Below are 20,562 nucleotides of genomic sequence, written 5' to 3'. Positions count from 1 at the left end.
CGTTCATTTGATGTATAAAATCAGGTATTTCTCTCTTATATTTCTCTCTCTTTTTTATTGCTGCATATTAAACTTCCCTGCATGTGACAGTCTGCATGAGCATCAAAGTACGCTGTTTTCCATATCTATGACTTGATTACACATGGTTATTTCTGGTGACTTGCAAGTAGTATCTGCATAGTAGCATCCGGTATTTTTATCCTGCTTCCTTAAATTTGTGATGTTAAAATGTGTGAAAATTTGCATATCGAATGCATTTTAGGTAGCAAATATTTTGCATGCTCTGAGGTGTTTTGTTATTCTGGAAGTCTGGACACAGACACTTGGGGTCTGATCCAACAGTAGGGAATGTAAAGCTTATCTGTTCTTTGTAGCACAGGCTCATTCACTCCCTCCAGCAGCTGCTAATAGCATTAGTTGGTTTTCAGATTTTAGTTAAAAAGAAGGTGATTGAAGGGGACCTGGGATGCAGGTGACTTCTGAGGTGACTTCTCTGTGTGGATTTGTAAAGCTACTCTCATTCCACTCCAGACTCTTCTATTCCCTCTGCCTGGGACTCCCTATGTTGTGACCATTTGATGTTCAGAAAACGTATAGGAAGATTGGAACCTGGTCCAAGGAAGTCAGGAAGCAGGCAGACTTTTAGTTGGTAAAATTTTAGAAAATTGAAATTAGAATTCAGGCCTCTTAATTGTCATTCTTGCAGCCACTTTTGGGAAGGAAGGGGGAAGGGAAAGCGGGGGGGGGGGTTACATTGAAAAAAACCCAAATGCAATATGAGAGTCTGTTATAGGGCACCCAAAGGACTGGCCTGCAGACAAACCAGTGTCACCTTCCAGTTGGCATCTTTTTTTTTTTTTAATTTTTAAGATTTTATTTATTTATTTGAGAGAGAGAAAGTGACAGCGTGCATGTGCGTGCACAGACTTGGGGAAAAGGACAGGGAGAAGCAGACTTCCTGTTGAGCAGGGAGTCTGACTTGGGGCACCATCCCAGGACCCTGGGATCATGACTTGAGCCGAATGCAGATGCTTAACAGACTGAGCCACCCAGGTGCCCCCATCTCCATCTTTTTAATCTACTGTTCTTCCTTTACAATTTATCCCTACCCATTGATCTATATTGTTTTTTTCCTTCTGAGATATAGAGGTCTTGAAAGAATTTTTAGCTGCATCAGCTGCAGTTTCTTACAGCACTTTTTGGTTAAGGACTTAAAAAGCCAAAGTTCCTTTTTTCTCAGAACACAAGATTTCTTCACTTACTCCCAGTCCTATTAGAAGTGTAACAGAATTTTGTAGATCGTAGACTTAGAACTAAGCAAGAAGGCTCTGGTCCTGAGTTAGAAACTCCCAGGCATTATCTATATAGTATTATTTTACTTGCTTCTCTTGTTTAATCCCTGCCGTGGTTTCTGTTTCTTGTTTCAGACATTCAGCACTGGGCTTCTTTTTGATTTCTCACATCACGGTTCTGAGAGTTCTCTGCTGACTCTGGCAACTGCATGGTGGGGCAGGGTTTGCAGGAAGCCTGTTTCTGAAAGTGGCTCAGCTAATATGATGGCCACCGTGTGCAGGCAGCACTCTCTTGTTACTGTGTTGGAGACGGCCTGCCTCTTCTCATGCTAAACATGAATTATTGGAATGCTGCTTGGAATTCCCAGAGCTACATTTTACCTGGGCATGATATAGTATAACAGACAGTAGTCTACCCCTTCTCTAAGTCAGGCTCTCTTGAGAAGTTTTGGAAATTGCTTTTTGAAACCAAAGGTTGAGTCAAGGTGAATTGAGCCAAGAGGGGGAGGATTCTTACGTCATCTTGAAGATTTGTCACCTGTTCAGATGCTTTCCCTATCTGCCTCCCTTCCCTTCTCCCAGCCGTCTCCACTGTTGTCCTTACTTCTGTGTTCAGTAGAGTCTGCTACCAGATTGGCAGGGAGAGAACCATTCCAGCTTGTTTGTACCTCAAGCCCCACTTGGCAAACAGGGATCCTCCTGGTCTTTTGAAGCAAATTAGACCTAGCTAGTTTTAGGACCTTTGACCACTGTGTGGCCTTCTCCCTCCTCTTTGATAGTTTATGGGTCTGTTCTGCTGAGCACAGAGCATGACAAAGCAGGCACGTCTTTTCTGTGCAGCTTGTGGGCAGTTTAGATCTCCAGTCTTTTTCAGGATGTTCCTTTGCTGACACAAAGCCACAAGGCCACTTTGTCGTTTGGGGCAAATAAGTGTAGTCCTACAGTCACCTTGATCTGCACTTCTTCTCTGTAAACAAGACAAGATTACCATTCTGGTTCCCTTCAGCTCCTTTGTCATTGCAAATCACAGCTAGCTGTAGTGTGTAAAGTAGTACTTGGAAAGACTGTGAGTTTGATACTTGAGAGATGACATATTTCCCTGTTCTTTCAGAGGTGGTGCCTCCTCTTCATTCCTTGTCTTCATGCTCAGACATGACTTGAGGCTGTTGATTTAGAGGGAAAAGAAGAGAAACCCTAATTCACTCAGTAGTAAATCACTTGTATACTACTGATTCAGATAAATTCACAGTTCTGTTTCCTGCTTTTCCATGTAGAGCTTTTGAATCTTTCTTGTTGGACTCATTGAGGGAACTGCAGGATCAATGCCTTCTTGACTGAGGGGACTTCATCTTTTTTAATTGCAGGTTCCGTTACAGCTTATAGAAAGTGTTGAATGCCGGGATATATTTCAGCTTCATTTGACTTGCAAAGACTGCAAAGTTATCAGGTACGTGATGCGTTTATGTTGCTGTTTATGTGGAAGATACGTTTTTGTTTTGTTTTGTTTTTTTTAAATAATGGAAGGGAAAAATGAAGGGGGAGAAAACAGAGGGGGAGATGAACCATGAGAGACTATGGACTCCAGGAAACAGAGGTTTTTAGAGGGGGAGGGGGATGGGGAGGATGGGGTAGCCCAGTGATGGGTATTAAGGAGGGCACATATTGCATGGAGCGCACTGGGTGTTATACGCAAACAATGAATCATGGAACACTACATCAAAAACTAATGATGTACTGTATGGTGACTAATGTAACATAATAAAACATAAGTAAATAAAAAAATAATAATGGATCCATGGTTTGGTAACAGAAAAACAACTTTTGAGAGTCAGCCTTGTTAGGAATATTTTTTGAGTAGTTGGTGCCTGAAATACTTCATCTTTAGGCTACTTTGCTATTTGGAAAGTGGTTTTTAAATTTTTTACTTGGAAGTAATTTCAAATTTACCAAAAAAAGGTCACGAATTAAAATATTGCAAAGAATACCAATATTGTTAACATTTTTTACCCCATTTGCTTTACTGGTTGCAGGGTGTGTGTGTGTGTCTGTGTGATTGATTCTTTTTCTGAACAATTTGAAAGTAAGTTACATAATCCTGGCTTTTCATCTTGAAATACTTTGGTGTGCTTTCCTAAGAATAGGGATATTTTCTTACATAACCATGGTATCATTATCAACTTCACAACTTTATGCTCATAGTACTTTCATCCAGTCTACTATCCATGTTCCGGTTTTGTCATTTGACCTAATAATGCCCTTCATAGCAATCCTCTCACCCCCGCCTTGTTCAGGACAGGATCCATGCAAGGTCAGGTATTGCACTTAGTTGCTATGATTCTCTAGCCTTCATCTTTTTTATTTTTATATTTTAAAGATTTTATCCATTTATCAGAGAGCGAGCGAGCGTATGCACAAGCAGGGGGAGCGGCAAGCAGAGGGAGAAGCAGGCTCCTCACTGAGCAAGGAGCCTGATGTGGGACTCGATCCTGGACCCTGGGATCATGACCTGAGCTGAAGGCAGACACCTAACCGACTGAGCCACCCAGGCGTCCCTGTAGCCTTCTTTAGTCTGAAAAGTTTTTCACTACCTTTCTTTGTTTTTTATGACATTCATATTTTTAGGAATATAAATCTTTTATTTTAATTGAATGTTTCTCAATTTGTGTCTGTACAGTGTTTCCTCATGATTAAATTGGGTTGTGTATTCTCAGTTACAGTACTGTAAGTGTGAGGTTGTGTCCTTCTCAGGCTGCTCTGTTACATCTGGAGGCAAGCAGTGTCCATCTGTCCCTTATTGGTGATGTTAATTTTGATCACTCTTGTTGAGGTGACACCTGCTTTCTGTATAATTTCTACATTTTCTCCCTTGCAACTAATAAACTGTCTGTGGGAGGCACTTTAAGACAATGAAAATGTCCTGCTTCTTATCAAGTTTCTCCATTGATTTAACATCCATTATGGTTTTTATCTGATATAATCTTCACCATTATAGTTTTTATTGATATAATCTTTACTATAATGGCTGCAAAATGATGCCTGAAATGTGTTTTTAAATTTAGTAGCTCTAGAAGTTCTAAATCTCCTCATGTCTTGGACTGGTTTGGGAGTGCCGGTAAGCATGAGTGTTGGCATGTTGAGGAGCCACACTGATGGGAATGAGGGAGAGGCTGAAGTGACCGCCTTGGTTTTAAGGTTTAGAAGTTGCCTTTTAGCCATTGAGATTTGGCTTGCTTTTTATAGATACTAACTACAACTCATATTTAAAAGGCTTGTTTATTAATCACTCAGTTTTAAACACTGTCTGCATTTGAAAAGGTGAAGTATTTTTTGCCCTAATTGAATCTAATGATATGTACCCAAAATTACAATTCATAATAGAATTGTTTGGTTCTCTACATGGTCACAGCTGAAAGTTTCAGTATACTGTATCTTATTTTGGATCTACAATTACTGATGTATTCTATTTGCTGAGTAGAGGGATTTTGAAATTATCATCAAACTGGCCAAAAGTTGTGCTATGATTTATTTATTTATTTATTTATTAATTTTTTTTTTAAAGATTTTTTTTTTTAAAGATTTTATTTATTTATTTGACAGAGAGAGACAGCCAGCGAGAGAGGGAACACAAGCAGGGGGAGTGGGAGAGGAAGAAGCAGGCTCATAGCGGAAGAGCCTGATGTGGGGCTCGATCCCATAACGCCGGGATCACGCCCTGAGCCGAAGGCAGACGCTTAACCGCTGTGCCACCCAGGCGCCCCTGATTTATTTTTGAACTTGGTCTGATAGGTTATAACAAAACAAAAAGAACTTCTCCTAAACCTATTCCTTGACAACCTTTATAAAGCTTTGGTGGAAGACAGAAGGGAAACCTTACTCATGAAAGAGAAGACTGCCATTTTACTTCAATAATTACCTTTAATCAATCTCAGAAGCGATTTCATCAGCCTAAAAATAAGTTTTCCACATGTCCATTTTTTTCTTTTTGACATTTTGCACCATTGGCTAAAATTTGTTGGACCTCTTTTAATTATAAATGATGAACATGCGAATGGCCACCTCTGATGCTTTCTTGATTGTAGCTGTCACTGCTCTAGGAGGTAGGCACTCTTGAAACGGTGGCTTCCCTTAGGTTTCATTGTCAGCTGTCTGCTAATTACATCCATACTTGTTTGGCTTTACAAAGGTGTCAGTTCTCAACCTTTGAGCAGTGTCAAGAGTGGCTCAAGAGACTGAACAATGCAATCCGACCACCTGCGAAAATAGAAGATCTCTTTTCATTTGCATACCACGCTTGGTGCATGGAGGTCTACGCCAGCGAAAAAGAACAACATGGAGACCTGTGCAGACCAGGTAGACCTTTCTAAAATGTGCACATGGTGGCTTTTTTGAACTACTGTTTGAAGTACCCTTCACATGAAATGGGACTCCTAAGCATACACGTATTCATTCTGTATATATTTTAAGGAGCACCTAGCATGTGCCTATCACTTCTGAGCTTAATAGAACATGTTTCCTGCCTTTCAGGGGAAAGGAAGAACACTAGATTTGGCATCACCATCTACTGGGCCTTAAAACAACTATAGTAAGGTATAATGGGTATTGTAAGAAGCCTAATGGAAGGGAGCCTTGAGTATGGTATACACATTTGGGAAGACTTCACGTTCAAAGTAGCTTTTGAGTAGGCTTTGGGGTAGAATAAGTAAGGGTTCATTGATTAGAGAAAGGAGGAAAATGTTAACACAAGTTGCATGAACAAAGGTCCTGAGGTATATGAGGGGTAGGGTACAGAATAGTGGCATAGAAATGGCCTTTCCCTAACTTCTTGATTTTCAAGTCAGAGGTTTCCTGTCATCACCCCTTTCATCTCCTAGGTGATGAAACAGTGGTCCAGAGAGGCCAGGTGACTTCCCTCAGGAGAAACAGAGAAGCTGAGCTTGTGCTGGAGCCCAGGCCTCCTGACTTCCCAGGAGATCTTTGTTCCACTCTATCTTTCTCTCTCAGAAATGGCTTGGATCAGGTTCATGTTATTTCTCCACATGTCGTTGTCTGTAAACTTTATGTTGCCATAAATAGAACTTTGCTAGTCTAACACTCGGTCTTTAGTATGTCCAGCCTGGAAGCAAAGTCTTGAATTTCTAAGCAGTGAGAAGTTGTGAACCTTCTTCCAATTCCGCTTACTCTTGGGACTTTTTTCTTTAAACCTCAGTTTTTAATCCTGAATTTTCAGTCTTAACCATTCTGCCCTTAAACGTTTGAGGCTAATCTAGCTTTGCTTGCATCACTTTGTTTCCTGGCTCATTCACTGGTTGAAGTTTTTGGGTCATAATTAAACTATAACATAATATTTTTAAAGATGCTTTGATATACTTTTATTTGACCCTCATGACCTCATCAAGCAGGAGGATAGCTTGTGTCTTTGTTTTGGGAACCAAAGAAGTGGAACTCAGAGATAAAGCCTGCTGCCAGGTCCCACTGCCAGTCAGCGACAGAGGACTTAACCCCAGTTCTCAGCTATTGAGAGTTGACTTGTGGGGTGCTGTGGATGCAGGGATGAAAAACAGGCACTGTCCTTGTGGAGCCACAAGGAAAGCTTCAGGAACCCAAGCTACCCATGAGCCTTTCAGGCCAGTGAAACCCAGAGTCAGCCACAAGAGTCCACACCATTCTTGAAAGGGTATGAGAATGTGCTTAAACTGTCTCTGACTTCACTCCTACATCGTTGCATCTTTTTCTTTTTCTTTCTTTATTGAGATGCCATTGTATTTTGTTGTTTTATGGCTCTTTTCAAGGTTTTTTTTTTTTCAAGGTAAAATTTACATACAGTGAAATGCACAAATCTTACGTGTATTTTTGCTGAATTTTTAGTCAGTGTGCCTTATTTTTAGTGTCTACCATTTCCTAAGAGAATGAAGTTAGTGAGTTATATCTTGCTGCATGGTGTTATAGAAGAACTTCAGTTGTTTAAGACTCCTAACCCTAAAGCACATATCCCTAGTTTTAGGTTGGTTAGTCAACAAGCCTTGCTTTTTCTCCTAACCTGTTTTCTCACAGCTACAGACTGAAAATTCCTTATCTCTTTAGATGACTCCTTATTCCCTTGATAAAATTAGTTTCTTTTGGATTTGAGCCATCTCTTAGGATATTGCTAAGGTGTGCCAGGTCAGAACTTCGCTCTTTTAATTATGGATGGCCATGCTTGACCTGGGATGACTCTGTCCCCAGATCCTTCCCTTCCTGATGATATCTGGTATTTGTTGGCCACCAGAACATGCAGATGTCCACAGTGTTCTCTATCTTTTCATTAATTTGTGATGGATGGAGGTGTTTGAGGGGTAAAGTACTGATTTAAGAACTAGAGAACCTGAATTCAAAGCCGTACTTTTATCATTTAATTAAAAAAATAATACTGGGCAAGCCATTTATCTTCTCTGTACTTTAGTTTCCTTTGTTCTTCAGACTGGGACATTCCTGTTCTTCCTGCCCAAGGTGATCTGGGTATCCTGAAGATAAATCTGTTATTGTTGATGAGTTCAGTTCAGTAAATATCTTGAGTGCTTCGTAACTGATTGGTTAGAACTTTGTGAGTAAAGATTGTATTTTGTTTCTTCCTAATGTCACAGATCCACACTGAAGTTAACCTGCTACCGCTTACATGGAATCTCACTGTACTTCAGTGACTTGGTTTGAGTGTGTTTATATGTCTGGCTTTTTCCTTTTTATATATTTTTACTGTGGAGTACAGAGGGAAAACTTGCTCTTAGTGAAAAATACTGTGGTGGCATTTTTAAAGCCAGTCAACCTGGTTCTTCTGTCTCCACCCAATATTGTTGAGTGTTGGTGGTAGCTACAGCATTACTCACCAAATATGAGCATACCAGACAACCACATTCTTATAAGTCATCTTTAGGGTGAGACAACGCTTGAGATACTTCAAGTAATGCCTTTGTATAATCTGCTCCAACATGTGAGATCATAAGCATAGACTCTGAAGGGTTGAAATTAGTTTAGTCTTTCAGCAGTTAATAAAGCCTTTTATGGACTCTTCTCTGCCTAGTCTGCTAAGAGTAGAATGTGTCAGAAAGAAGGGAAATGGGAAAATTGCATCATTACCTTGTATTCGTGTAAATCTTAAGTTTCTGACTGTTGAAGCTGTCATAGTTAAGCCAGTCATATTGTGGCCAAAGCTCTGAGTCTTTATCTGGTTTGGAAGACGTCTCAATATTGCTATTGGAATTTACCTGTGAAACTTGGAAAAAGTCTTTGCAAAAGTCTTGACTCCTACACCCATTTCAAAACTCTCAAAAAGGAATGGACTGAAAGCTTAAAGCTTCTCTCCCATGTGCTCAGTTTTCTTCTCTTCATTGTAGCTGCCTTGGTGATCATTCTGTACTTGAGCATTAAGCAGGGGCCCTGACAAATGACTGGGCAGTTCAGTTATTAGTTTAGTAGCATCAGACCTATCTCTCTGACCTCTCTTTTGTGAAACGCCCATTAAGCACATCTTTTTTAACCATGAACAGCATAAGACTCTGGGTCTTAACAGCTGTTGTGCAGCTGCCTATTGAGTATAAAGTCAAAGCCCTTGCCAGCAGAGTCTGTCTTTTGAGTTTGAATGATGTCCAGTAAGTGTACATTTAGATGACTATACTGGGACCTTTGTTCATAGAAAAGAATGATTCCACCTTCCATATTTGAAAATCTGGGAGGGCTGGTTCTCACCTTCTCTGATGCTGGTGCAGTTCTCCTTCCTCACTGGCTCTTCTACCCCAGACCTTTAGGCTGCCTGTAATTGTGGGCTTGAATGCTCAGAATCACCCAGGGAGGTAGACTTTGGGGGGAAACTTTTTTTAGACTGTCTATTGACACTGGTTATGATAGAGGGTCTCATTGCTTTTAAAAAGGTTTTCATTCCCACTAAAATAAGAATTGCTGGACTGTTTGCATTTCTTGTACCAGAAATACTAAACATTAAAAAAGGACACATCCTCATTTGGGCATTGGGGGAAGGCAGACAGGACGGTTAAAATGGAAATTCAAAGCCAAACAAACTTATAACTGTAATATTTAAAATGGGATATTACAGTATATCTAATATTGAATCAATGGAAACCTAAGAATTTTTAGAGGGAAATTCTTAAGGGAAATCAGCAAATAGATGTTTACTTTTCTAGCTGAATAAACATAAGGGATTCACTTTTCTAGCTGAATAAACATAAGGGAACTTCTAACACAGTTTGGCAAAAGCCAATTGAATTACTCATGTATTTAAGGTCTGTTGCTAGATTTTTTTTAAGCATTGCTTTTCAAATTAAGTTGTGACCCACTTGTGGGTCATGAAATCAAAAGTTTTAAGGAATGAAATATAAAATGAAACACGTAGGATAGAAAAATAGAAAAATGTATCACACATAGTAAATGTGGGTAGTTTTGTGAAACTCTTTTTAAAATAAACATGTATTGGATTATGATGTAAAACCTAATTCTTTTTTTTTTTTTTTTTAAAGATTTTATTTATTTATTCGACAGAGATAGAGGCAGCCAGCGAGAGAGGGAACACAAGCAGGGGGAGTGGGAGAGGAAGAAGCAGGCTCATAGTGGAGGAGCCTGATGTGGGGCTCGATCCCATAACGCCAGGATCATGCCCTGAGCCGAAGGCAGACGCTTAACCGCTGTGCCACCCAGGCGCCCCGTAAAACCTAATTCTTATTTGGGTTGTGTTGGTTAGTTTGGATTATGATGTAAAACCTAATTCTTATTTGGGTTGTGTTGGTTAGTTTCAAAGTTAGGAACTCACTATTTTTAGAGGATACAAAGGTAATTAAAATTCCTTGTTCTCAAGGAACTGAATAACATGTTTTATGCTTGCTATGCAGTATATATTTCTTTGTGTAGCTCAGAATTTCATGCCCCTGATGGTGGTTCTAAGCTTTTCTTGGGGCAGATTGCCAGTGGTGGTGATGGTGGTAATTTGCCAGTGATTATTATAAATTAGAGGGTCCTTTTAGGGCATCCTGTGTGTTTATGCTAAGATTGGAGGTACTAATGTTAAGAGTCATTAATTAAAGTACTTTTACCTTTTGCAAAGACTTGGAGCTGTATCACAGGTGGGAAAAAGCTCAAGTAATGTACTTGGAAATTGTCATAGTTTTACAGTTTTTAGATTGGGATTAAAAGTGAAGGACTCTAATATTCTTGATGGTCACTATTCCTTGCGATTTGTAGACAGATGGCACCCCATTTAAGATAGCTTTTTTCCTATTTGAAAGCCTATATCACTTCCAAACTTTTCCAAGATGGGATGCATTCAGCTGATTATTTCTTCCTGAGTCTCGGCACTTCATCTTTTTATAGCTCTCCTTCAGGAAACATATAATACCTAGTTTAAGCTCAAGAAAAGCAGTTTAAATGGGAAGTAGTTTTGTAGAATTGTCCTTCATTCAAGTAATTGCTATTTCCTATTCTGAAGCTCCTTTCCCAGGGAGAGTAAGGCTTTATACTTTGATCACCAAAGCGGTCTGCTTTGTGCTTTTATTTGTTATTGTAGTTTCTCCCAGCCCCCATCAGCTTTATTTTACAACCTGTAGCACTATATATTAGAGATACTGCTTAATGGTTTCTTATTTCTTTTACTGACCTAGGACTCTGTGTGTTTTCAAGGAAGAAAGTTATTTCAGATTTAATGAGTTTTATGTTAGGTTCACTTCTGCATTTGTTGCTTGCCGTCTTTAGGAAGAGAAAGCCAATTTCATTAGGGCAAATGTAGGCAGGTAATACTTGTTGGGGTGGATGTTCTTACAAATTCTTAGCACTTTACTTAGTATGGTGTTTCCTGAGATTCCTGGGTGCTAGCAGTTACAGTTTCATGATCTCTTATCTGCAATTCTGTAATCTCTAAGGCTCTGAAAATCAAAAGATTTTTCTTATTTGGTGGCTTGACCTGATCTGAGCTGAAATGAAGCTATTTGTTGCTTTACTTCATTTAGTGTGAATTATCCATGCATTTCACTGTAGAAATATTAATGTTTGATTAGTAAACCCTGTTGAGAGCGTTAATCTAATACTTATTATATACACCATCTTAAACTCCAGAAAACTCAAGTTTTGAAATCTGGCCCATCAGGTTTCTGATGATGAGTTGTAGATTTGTATTACTATTCTTGGTGAACTTGTTGATTTTATTTTTTACGTATACTGTGAGTGTGGAAATAGGAGAGTAGCCACTATAGTGACATGGACTGGGTTTTGGAACTAGACGGACTTGCCATAACCTCTTGCAGTCTCCATTTTGTCCTCTGTAAAATGAACTTGGTGATAACTACTCTGAGTGGGTAGTAGTGATTAAATGAGATAACATAATTCTTGATCAAAATTCCAAGATGTGGGAACAACGCAGGTGTTCATCAGTAGATGAATGGATAAAGATGTGGCGTGTGTGTACACACACACACAGAGGAATATTATTGAGTCATAAAAAAGAAAATTTTCCATTCTTGACAACATGGAGGGACCTAGAGGTTATTATGCTAAGTGAAAGACAGAGAAAGACAAACACCATATGATTTCACTTATATGTGGAATCTAAAAATGAACAAACAAAAAAATAGGTACAGATTCATAAATACAGAGAACACACGGGTTCTCTGGTTGTCAAAACGTAGGAGGGGGATGGGCAAAATGGGTGAAGGGGATTAAGAGGTACAAACTTCCAGTGATAAATACGTCACAAGGATATAAAGTACAGCATAGGGAATATAGTCAGTAATGTTGTAATAACTGTGTATGGTGACAGATAGTACCTGCACTTACGATGAGCATTTCATAATGTATGTAATTGTTGAATCACTGTCATACACCTGAAACTAATGTAAATTGTGTTAGCTGTATTTCTATTAAAAATTAATTTCCTCATTCCTTTACTCTTATCCTGACAGGGACTTTTTAAACTAAAACTAAATATATGTTGTTTATGTAACTGAGCTAGGGTAGCTATGCTTTCATTCTACCTGTTTTGCAAAATGGTATTCATTTCTTTCTTTTTGCTGTCTTTGGCCCCTAGGGGAGCATGTAACGTCAAGGTTTAAAAATGAAGTGGAGCGGATGGGTTTTGATATGAACAATGCCTGGAGGATTTCCAACATCAATGAGAAGTACAAGTGAGTTGTGTCGGTGCCTGTGGACTGTGTTTCACAGCCAGTGCCTTTGCAAAAACCCCAGTTCTCATGTGGCAGAACATCTGAACTTAGACATTTTATTTCAATGGAATTTTATTTATTAAATCTAACTGCATGGTCTTCAGAGTACTTCTTGAGCCTTCTTTTCCCATTGCTGTCACTGGAGTGGAAAAGTGATATTTCATAGGATTCCAGAAGCTTCCTTTCCATCCCCTCTATTCCTCCAGGCCTCTATTCTTCCTGGTGTGTGCATTTCCTAGACAATACCGTGTTCTCATGTAGGCAGGCAGTTTCCCTTCGTCTCATCACTACTTGACATCACACTGGAGATAGAATCAGTGATCTCACAAGCAGTGATAAAACACTTAGAAGCTAGTTTTTATGACTAATTTTACTCCAGATTCTATGAAATAGGCATAAGTACTATTCTGTTCTTTCTAACTTCATAACTCTGACCATTTAATCATTAAATATTAATAAAAGCACTATTAAATATTTCCCATTACTTATTCCCTTAAAAGGTGTAAGTACTTTGGTATGGGAGAGGCAGTTAACTGCTATGATTTTAGTGGTCCAAATTTCTATAAAACAAAATTGTTCAAGAGATTTGAATTAATATTTTTCCTCCTAAGATTCCATCTTTAGCAGTTGGAAGCATTAATCATTCGGTTTTTTGAATTGCCTCAAATTATGATAGACATTTTCCTGGTCTGTTTATGGGTAGCCATCAGAGCATTTCATTTTTCATTGGAAAAATTACAGCTGATTACTGTATGCAGCTCTTCACATGGCCATTGACCAAGGAAGTAAGAACCTGGGGTATTGTGAAGAAACAGGAGCTACAGACCTGTCATACCTTTTTGCCTGTTCTCAGTCACAAGTCAAAGCAGAGAATGAAGGTGGAGACTGGAGGCGAGGCCTCAGAGAGCCTGAGACTGCCACAGGCTTTGCTCATGTATAGCCCTCCTTTTTTATGCTGGAAACTGATTATCTACATATAAGCAGCTAGTATTTGCTAAAGAGGTCACTACTAAGTAGTATAGTACTTACAGGACAAGGAATATAATGATCAGAATATTGGGTGAAGTCAGAAAACCAAGTTAAGCTAAACTTGCCGGAAAAAAAATGTTTGAGTTCAAAAGATTTGTTTTTCAAAATCGCTCTTCAATATGGGTTTTAAAAATTAACTTTTGTCTTAGAGTCCACTATTTCTACCTCAAACCAGTCTTCAGGACACTGGAAAGTTCTTCCTACTACAAAGAGGGGAGAGCTAAATTTACTCTTAAGGTTTAAACAAGATATAAAGGAAATAAGACAAAAGAACAAGGCTCACGGTTAGCATATTAACTATGGTCACCTTGTCCCAGGTTATTTTTAGGAGTCTGTGGGTGTTAAGTTTATAGAGCTACTTTTGGTTGTAGATATTCTCTTGGTTCAGTGGCTTTTAAATTCCTGATATTTAATCTTCTGGAAATTGAGAACACGATGGAGGTATTTAGTGCAGAAGGATCAAAACCCCCAATTCCTAAGCTACTTGGTGTTTTCTGCCTCTTCCCCCAATGCATTAGGTGGGCTAGGGCCAGGCGGTGGTGGTGCAGGAGGAGGAGGAATTTGTGTATTTTTAAGATTTGGATTAAAGGTTGTCTTGCCCTCACTTTTGAAAAGGAATATTGGGATACCCATAGAAAGACATTGTCCTTAAGTGAAAAACCTGTCAGAACTGCTTTTTAGGGCACCAGCTTGACTAGTATGCAGCTCCTGTCTTCCTTCCTAACGTAAACAGCTTCCCCCCCCCCGAATATAATTCTGAAGTATGTTTTATAGAAATTATGATTTAATAGCTTACTCACATTACTAACTTGGGTCATTGGGGCTGTGATTATGTATGCAAATGTCCTGACTTATGGTACTGCTTCTGCATACCCATGCTTGCACCTGTTGCCTATAATTAGGACACGTCAAAGAATATGTTAGTAATTCTATAAGGGCTCTGGAAACTTGAAATTGTGGCCTTTTGTCCTTCTTCACATGTTTCCCTTTGACAGAAGCCTGAAAGAGTGAGGGGGTCTGGTAGAGGTGACAGACTTACTTCTGTAGTTGGACTGTGCACTTTGTGTAGTTAAGAACTTACCTGTATGTTTGTTACAACAGAAAGTTACAGTGAAGTAACTAAGTAACTGCCTGTGGACTCCCCTTATATCACAAATGTTAAGATCACCAAATTCCCAAAGGCAGCCTAAAGTGAAACAGTCCAAGATAGTATTACGTAACATATACGTAAGTAAACACCTAAGGCGAATAGTTCTGCTGAGTAGGCCAAGACTCAACTAAAGCTCCTTATTGCCTTTTAACTGGCTCTGGGGTAGCTTGATCAACATCCTTATGCTGGCTCACCTAGTGTCTCTCCTTCTTCTCCCTCCCTGTCTCCTTCCCCCACTCCCTCTTTCTCACCTTCCCTGTTAGGCTATGTGGTAGCTATCCACAGGAGCTCATAGTGCCTGCCTGGATCACCGACAAAGAACTAGAGAGTGTAGCAAGCTTCAGGTCCTGGAAGCGCATCCCTGCTGTCGTCTACAGGTAAGTAAGCCTGGCCAGGCCCAGCCTGGTCTGGTGCTATTGCCCACTGCATGTGATCTGCTGCTCTGCAGCCGCTAACCTGGGAAGGAAAGGAAGGGTTCAGAGAACTTCCCAGGCAATTTTATGCTTCCTTATTGTTAAAGCCACTCTTCCAGTGACACGCCAGTACTTACCACATCCAGAGTACTTGCTGATGGTTCAAGTGATAAGAAAAATTTAATAGAGAAGTGGCTCGTCTTGCTATTTTAAGATCCTTCTGACATTCTATGGGAAGATAATGTGTTACTGCATTTAGCTTCCACTGTTGGCCTTTGGATTGAGAGAGAGGAGTTCTGGAAAGTGAGAGTTGAGTCATTTGTGATTGTCTTTGTGGTCGAAACTTTGACACGTGAAAGCTTTGTTTTTAGAGGGAGCAGTTAAAGAAGGCAGCTAGAGCTTGGCTAGATGGAAGATCTTAAAGATCAAAGGCATGAGAGCCAAGGGAGGCAAGTTCTAGAAGGGGATGGTGGCGTGGTGTCGAGCACAGGCTTGGGAGTTCACATCTTTTCACTGATGCTCTTGCTAAGGCAGCTTGAGTAAATTCCCTAACTGACCTCAGCCTGTTCCTAATTAGTAAAATGGGAATGAAGGTCTTACTGTATAGGTATGCTGTGCCACCTGAATGAATCTGTAAATATTGGGCTTCCCTAAGCAGTACATGGAGTAGGTTGTATTCCTGGGGCTGCTTTCATATATAATTCATGGAATAGCTCAGTTCTCAAGGACTCAGTTTAAGATTTGAAGAAGTCATTTTCTCTTATTTTGAAACTGTTTTTAAGATGTCATCTCTTTATAATATTTACATTCTCCATTACATTTTTCCAGTTTGCAGACTTTTTGGGCTTTCCTTGAATTTGGGCCCAACCAGTGGGGCTTAGAGACTTTCATGCCAGGAAGCATTCCGTTGAAATACCGAGGTTGTAGGGAGGGATCTGTCTCCTTGTGGAATTTCCACCGAGGTAGCCAGCTTGTTCATTTAGTCCACCGATGGCAAATTCTGATGGCCATCCTGAATAGAGAGAGATGAAAAAGTATTTGTTTCTGGCCCAGTGGAATCCATTAAGTTTTCAGTCTCAATTTTCATCACTGTTGTTTTCAGACACCCCTAGAAAAGTAGGTCACCAAATTTTACCTATCACTCAAGTGGCAAGGATGACAGGAATTAGAGAGCAGGGAAAGCTGAAAGGATTTGTGTCTTATCAGTGATCGGCCTAGCTCAAATAGGGAAAGCAGCCAGCTGCTGCTCTGTGGCCAACAGCTGTGTTAGATCAGCAGCCCTGGCATTTGTAGGGTTTGCTGACTTTGAGCATAAGGGGGAGGGACTGTCATTTTCAAAAGTACAGGGCTTTAGGTGGATTCTCCTTGTTGGTAGAGAAGCCCGTAAGTGCAAGTTAAAAACTTCTTAGAATAAATGGGGGAAACCTTTTTTTCCCTTCTAAAATTTATTCTAGTGCCATGTTTTTTTTCCCCTAGCCCTGTCTAGAGACTATATATATATAAATGAAATTTATTTCCAATTTCTCTGAGAAAATCTGCTCTCAGAGGATTACAAATGAAAGTTCTTGGTATAAAAAAAAGAAGAAGAAGAAAGTTCTTGATATAGTTCACACAAAATCAGATAGGCTTCTAGGAACTAGCCTCTGTTTTGGAACATGTGTCTTGTATCTCTGAGCCCCAAACCAGGTTGTTAAATTGTTGGGGAGCGTTGTAAGATATATATAGAAGAATGTTTTGGGGATACTCTGTGAGTGTCTGCTTTGCCAGCCCAGGTGGCAAGATGCTTCTGAATCCAGCATACTTTACTGAATTTGTCTGTAGATTACAGTAATGCTTCCTGAGGTTGCTAGCAGCAGTTACTTGACAGCACCATGCTGAACGAGAGCCTGATTAGTGATTTTTCCCCCACTGTGATGAGAGAGTGTTTAATTGGATTTATCCCTGAAGACAGAGATTGCTCTAACACAGCAAGATGGTGCAAAGGGCATCCATCTGTAGTGCAAGTCACAGGTCTCCCTCTTTGTGCATTGAATGGTTATTAGAAATTTCTAGTCCTTTAGTGAGCTTGCCTAATATTAACTTAGGGATAGTTTAAATATTTATGTGTTTTGGTATAAAATTGAAGCATTCAGTGTTCATTAGGGGACTCATCCATTGAATATCTTAATTTTCATACTTTTTCCTGGTTCTTTTTGTTAAAGGTAGGAATGCTCTTTAGTGATTTTTAGCTGTGTTGTTTTAGTTCTTGATCATGCAGTCAGAAGCATTTTGGAAGACTGCAGAAAACTGCTTATTGCAACAGCTCAGTGCCATGACCCTTTGAACCCAAGATCCAGGCTGAAGAGTGCCATCTTCTGTTACTCTTGGGCACTGCTGGGAGCATTGCAGAAAGGGAGGGTGCTCAGGAAAGGCCCTGCCAGCCTCTTTTGTGAAGGTTTGGCATCAATCAGCTCTGTTGTTACCCAGCGCCTATTATATATGCTAGTAGGCATTTTAGGAATTAGGTTTTATTTCCAGTTGGGCTCCCTTCAGCAGGTGAGCCAATTGAGCATATTGGCAAGAGCTTTCTGTTACTTGTCTCTCTCTTCTGGTGGATTTAAAAACTACAGGCAAACTGATGGTTCCAGTGGAATATGGTTCTTGTTGAATTTCATTGATTGCTGGTGAGCTTTAGGATTAAAAACAAAAATTGTTCTCTCATTGTTCCTTGAAGATGACAAACAGATGCAGTAGTATGTTTTATTTAAATCTGTCTCCTCATTATGTGTTGTATGTGTGTATGAATATATGTATTTAGATTTTTTAAAGATTTTATTAATTTGAGAGAGAGTATGTAAGGTGGGGGAAGAGCAGAGGGAGAGGGGCAAGCAGACCCTGTGCTGAGCTTGGAGCCCGAGGTAGGGCTCCCATCTCAGGACCCTGAGATCATGACCTGAGCCAAAACCAAGAGTTGGATGCTTAACCATCTGAGTCACCCACCAGCCCCTGTATTTAGATTTTAATGGGAAGTAAGACACGGACGCTTCTTATTCTGCTAGCTTAGTTTTATAATGAACCAATTATTTTTATAACTTTTTATTTTTTTTATTATTTTTTAAAGATTTTATTTACTTGTCTCAGAGAGGGCACAAGCAGGGGAAGCTACAGGCAGAGGGAGAAGCAGGCTCCCCGCTGAGCAAGGAGCCTGATGTGGGACTCAGTCCCAGAACCCTGGGATCATGACCTGAGCTGAAGGCAGCCACTTTAACCGACTGAGCCACCAAGGTGTCCCTACTTTTATAACTTTTTAAAAACTACTTTGTGATTGTCACAGTTCACCCTTTTAATGTGCACAGTTTGGTGATTTTTAAAAATATATTCACAGAGTTGTACCATCATCACTACAATCAATTTTAATACATTTTCACCACCTCAGAAAGAAACCCTAGACCCATTAGTAGTCACTCCCTATTTCCTCCCCAATCCCCATAGCCCCAGGTCAGTAGTAATCTACTTTGTCTCTACAGATTTGCCTATTCTGGACACTTCTAATAAATGGAATCATACAATATGTGGCTTTTTGTGACTGGCTTCTTTCACTTAGCATAACATACTCCAGGTTCATCCATGTTACAGCATTTATTGGAACTTTATACCTTCTGATTGCCACATACACTTTTGTAACTTCTTTTTTTTTTTTTTAAGATTTTATTTATTCACTTGACAGAGAGAGAGAGAGAGAGGGAGATCACGAGCAGGGGAAGTGGGAGAGGAAGAAGCAGGCTCCCAGCGGAGCAGGGAGCCCCATGCAGGGCTCGATCCCAGGACTCTGGGATCATGCCCTGAGCCGAAGGCAGACACTTAACGACTGAGCCACCCAGGCGCCCACTTTTATAACTTTTTAATTGCTAAAATTGCGTAACTAAATTCCTAACTAGGAAAAGACTGGGTTTTAATATCATCTTAAAGTATACTTTTGAGTAAGATTTCTGGTCTTAGTTTTTAAAAAAAGGATAAAAAAAAAAAGGATCAGAGTATGGTTTATTGAGGTTTATGCTGTTCCTTCTGAGAGGTTAAGGAAAGGTAGCTGGTGCATTGAGCTATCTGCTTATAATAGCAATTTGTGAGTCATGAAATCTCAGGAGATTTTGTAGAGTAGTCCACTGTGGGCCGGGTAAGTGTTTTGAGTCCCAGAGGTGGGACCTTGTTTTGAAAAGAATCCCCAAGCCAACCATAAGAGCACAGTTCCTGTAGTGGGCCCTCAGAAGTTGTTGTGGAAACAAGTTTTTCTCTGTCAGCATCTATTAGACTAGGATATTCAGGTGCAGTATTAAAAAGGAGAGATTAATGTTTCACTATTGAGGAGCAGAGTTAAGTGTAGTATTTGTAGATTATTTTTTATCCGATTTTCCAAATATAAATTTAAAGATTGAAGCATTTACTTTATGAATATAAATTTGTTTTTTCTAAGAGCACACATTTATCATTTTGTGGGTAACTTTACAAAGGTCTCTAAAATACGATTTTTAAGAAAGATCCAGATAGGTTTTGTTGTTTATTCTTGTTGCTATAGAAGATTTCTAGGGGCGCCTGGGTGGCACAGCGGTTAAGCGTCTGCCTTCGGCTCAGGGCGTGATCCCGGCGTTATGGGATCGAGCCCCACATCAGGCTCCTCTGCTGTGAGCCTGCTTCTTCCTCTCCCACTCCCCCTGCTTGTGTTCCCTCTCTCGCTGGCTGTCTCTATCTCTGTCGAATAAATAAATAAAATCTTTTAAAAAAAAAAAAAAAGATGATTTCTACCCTGAGAGGACTTGAAGCTAAGCCATCATTTACCTGTATTCAAGCTCCTCATTAAGGCATTTAAAATCCACTACCTTACTTGTGTGAGCACAGAGCATCGGAATGGGGCCATTGAGATGGGTATAGCTCTGTGTCTTGTTCCTTGCACAGGCACCAGAGTAATGGAGCTGTCATTGCCCGCTGTGGACAGCCAGAGGTCAGCTGGTGGGGCTGGCGAAATGCTGATGACGAGCACCTGGTGCAGTCGGTAGCCAAAGCTTGTGCCTCTGACTCCCGATCAAGTGGCAGCAAGCCATCGACTAGGAACAGTTCTCGAGACTTTCCCAATGCAGGAGACCTTTCTGATGTGGAGTTTGGTAAGATGCTCCCTGGACCCAATGGCAGCAGTTTTTAGAGTATCTGTGAGAACTTTTTCTTGAAGTGGCCTTTCCTTATAAGACATATAATTTGTTTCATAGAAGAGAGAGTGAAGCTTCAGTTGATGGGATTATTTGAGGAGTCATAGGTCTTGACAAAGATCCAGAAGACTGTTTCAGACTTGGCTTAAGAGGGCTATTGTGTTGGTTGTCTTTCTAATCATTGGGACAAGAATGGGGTATATATGTGATAGGGGACTTGGAATTTCTCCAGACCATGGCAGGAGACACCAGGCTTCATTAAAAGACTATACACGTAGACATGAGATAAAGGAGATTGTAGGCAAAACA

The 20,562-nt window shown here is 40.0% G+C and overlaps 1 protein-coding gene across 9 annotated transcripts in view; it reads left to right on the top strand.

The window, feature by feature from the left end:
* The window catches only part of MTMR3 (myotubularin related protein 3), a 139,130-nt gene that overhangs the window by 100,492 nt on the left and 18,076 nt on the right, over positions 1-20,562 (top strand). For all 9 annotated transcript variants that reach the window (XM_011220193.3, XM_011220194.3, XM_011220190.3 and 6 more), the window contains 5 exons: positions 2,657-2,739; positions 5,476-5,642; positions 12,349-12,445; positions 14,927-15,040; positions 20,006-20,211. In XM_011220193.3, coding sequence (XP_011218495.1) covers positions 2,657-2,739; positions 5,476-5,642; positions 12,349-12,445; positions 14,927-15,040; positions 20,006-20,211 — 667 coding nt within the window. The remainder of the gene's footprint in view (positions 1-2,656; positions 2,740-5,475; positions 5,643-12,348; positions 12,446-14,926; positions 15,041-20,005; positions 20,212-20,562) is intronic.

The sequence above is a fragment of the Ailuropoda melanoleuca genome, chromosome 12 (assembly GCF_002007445.2).
Source record: "Ailuropoda melanoleuca isolate Jingjing chromosome 12, ASM200744v2, whole genome shotgun sequence".
Classification (NCBI taxonomy): Eukaryota; Metazoa; Chordata; class Mammalia; order Carnivora; family Ursidae; genus Ailuropoda; species Ailuropoda melanoleuca.
Note: the sequence above shows the minus strand (reverse complement) of the source record. Positions and strands in the feature narration are given on the sequence as shown.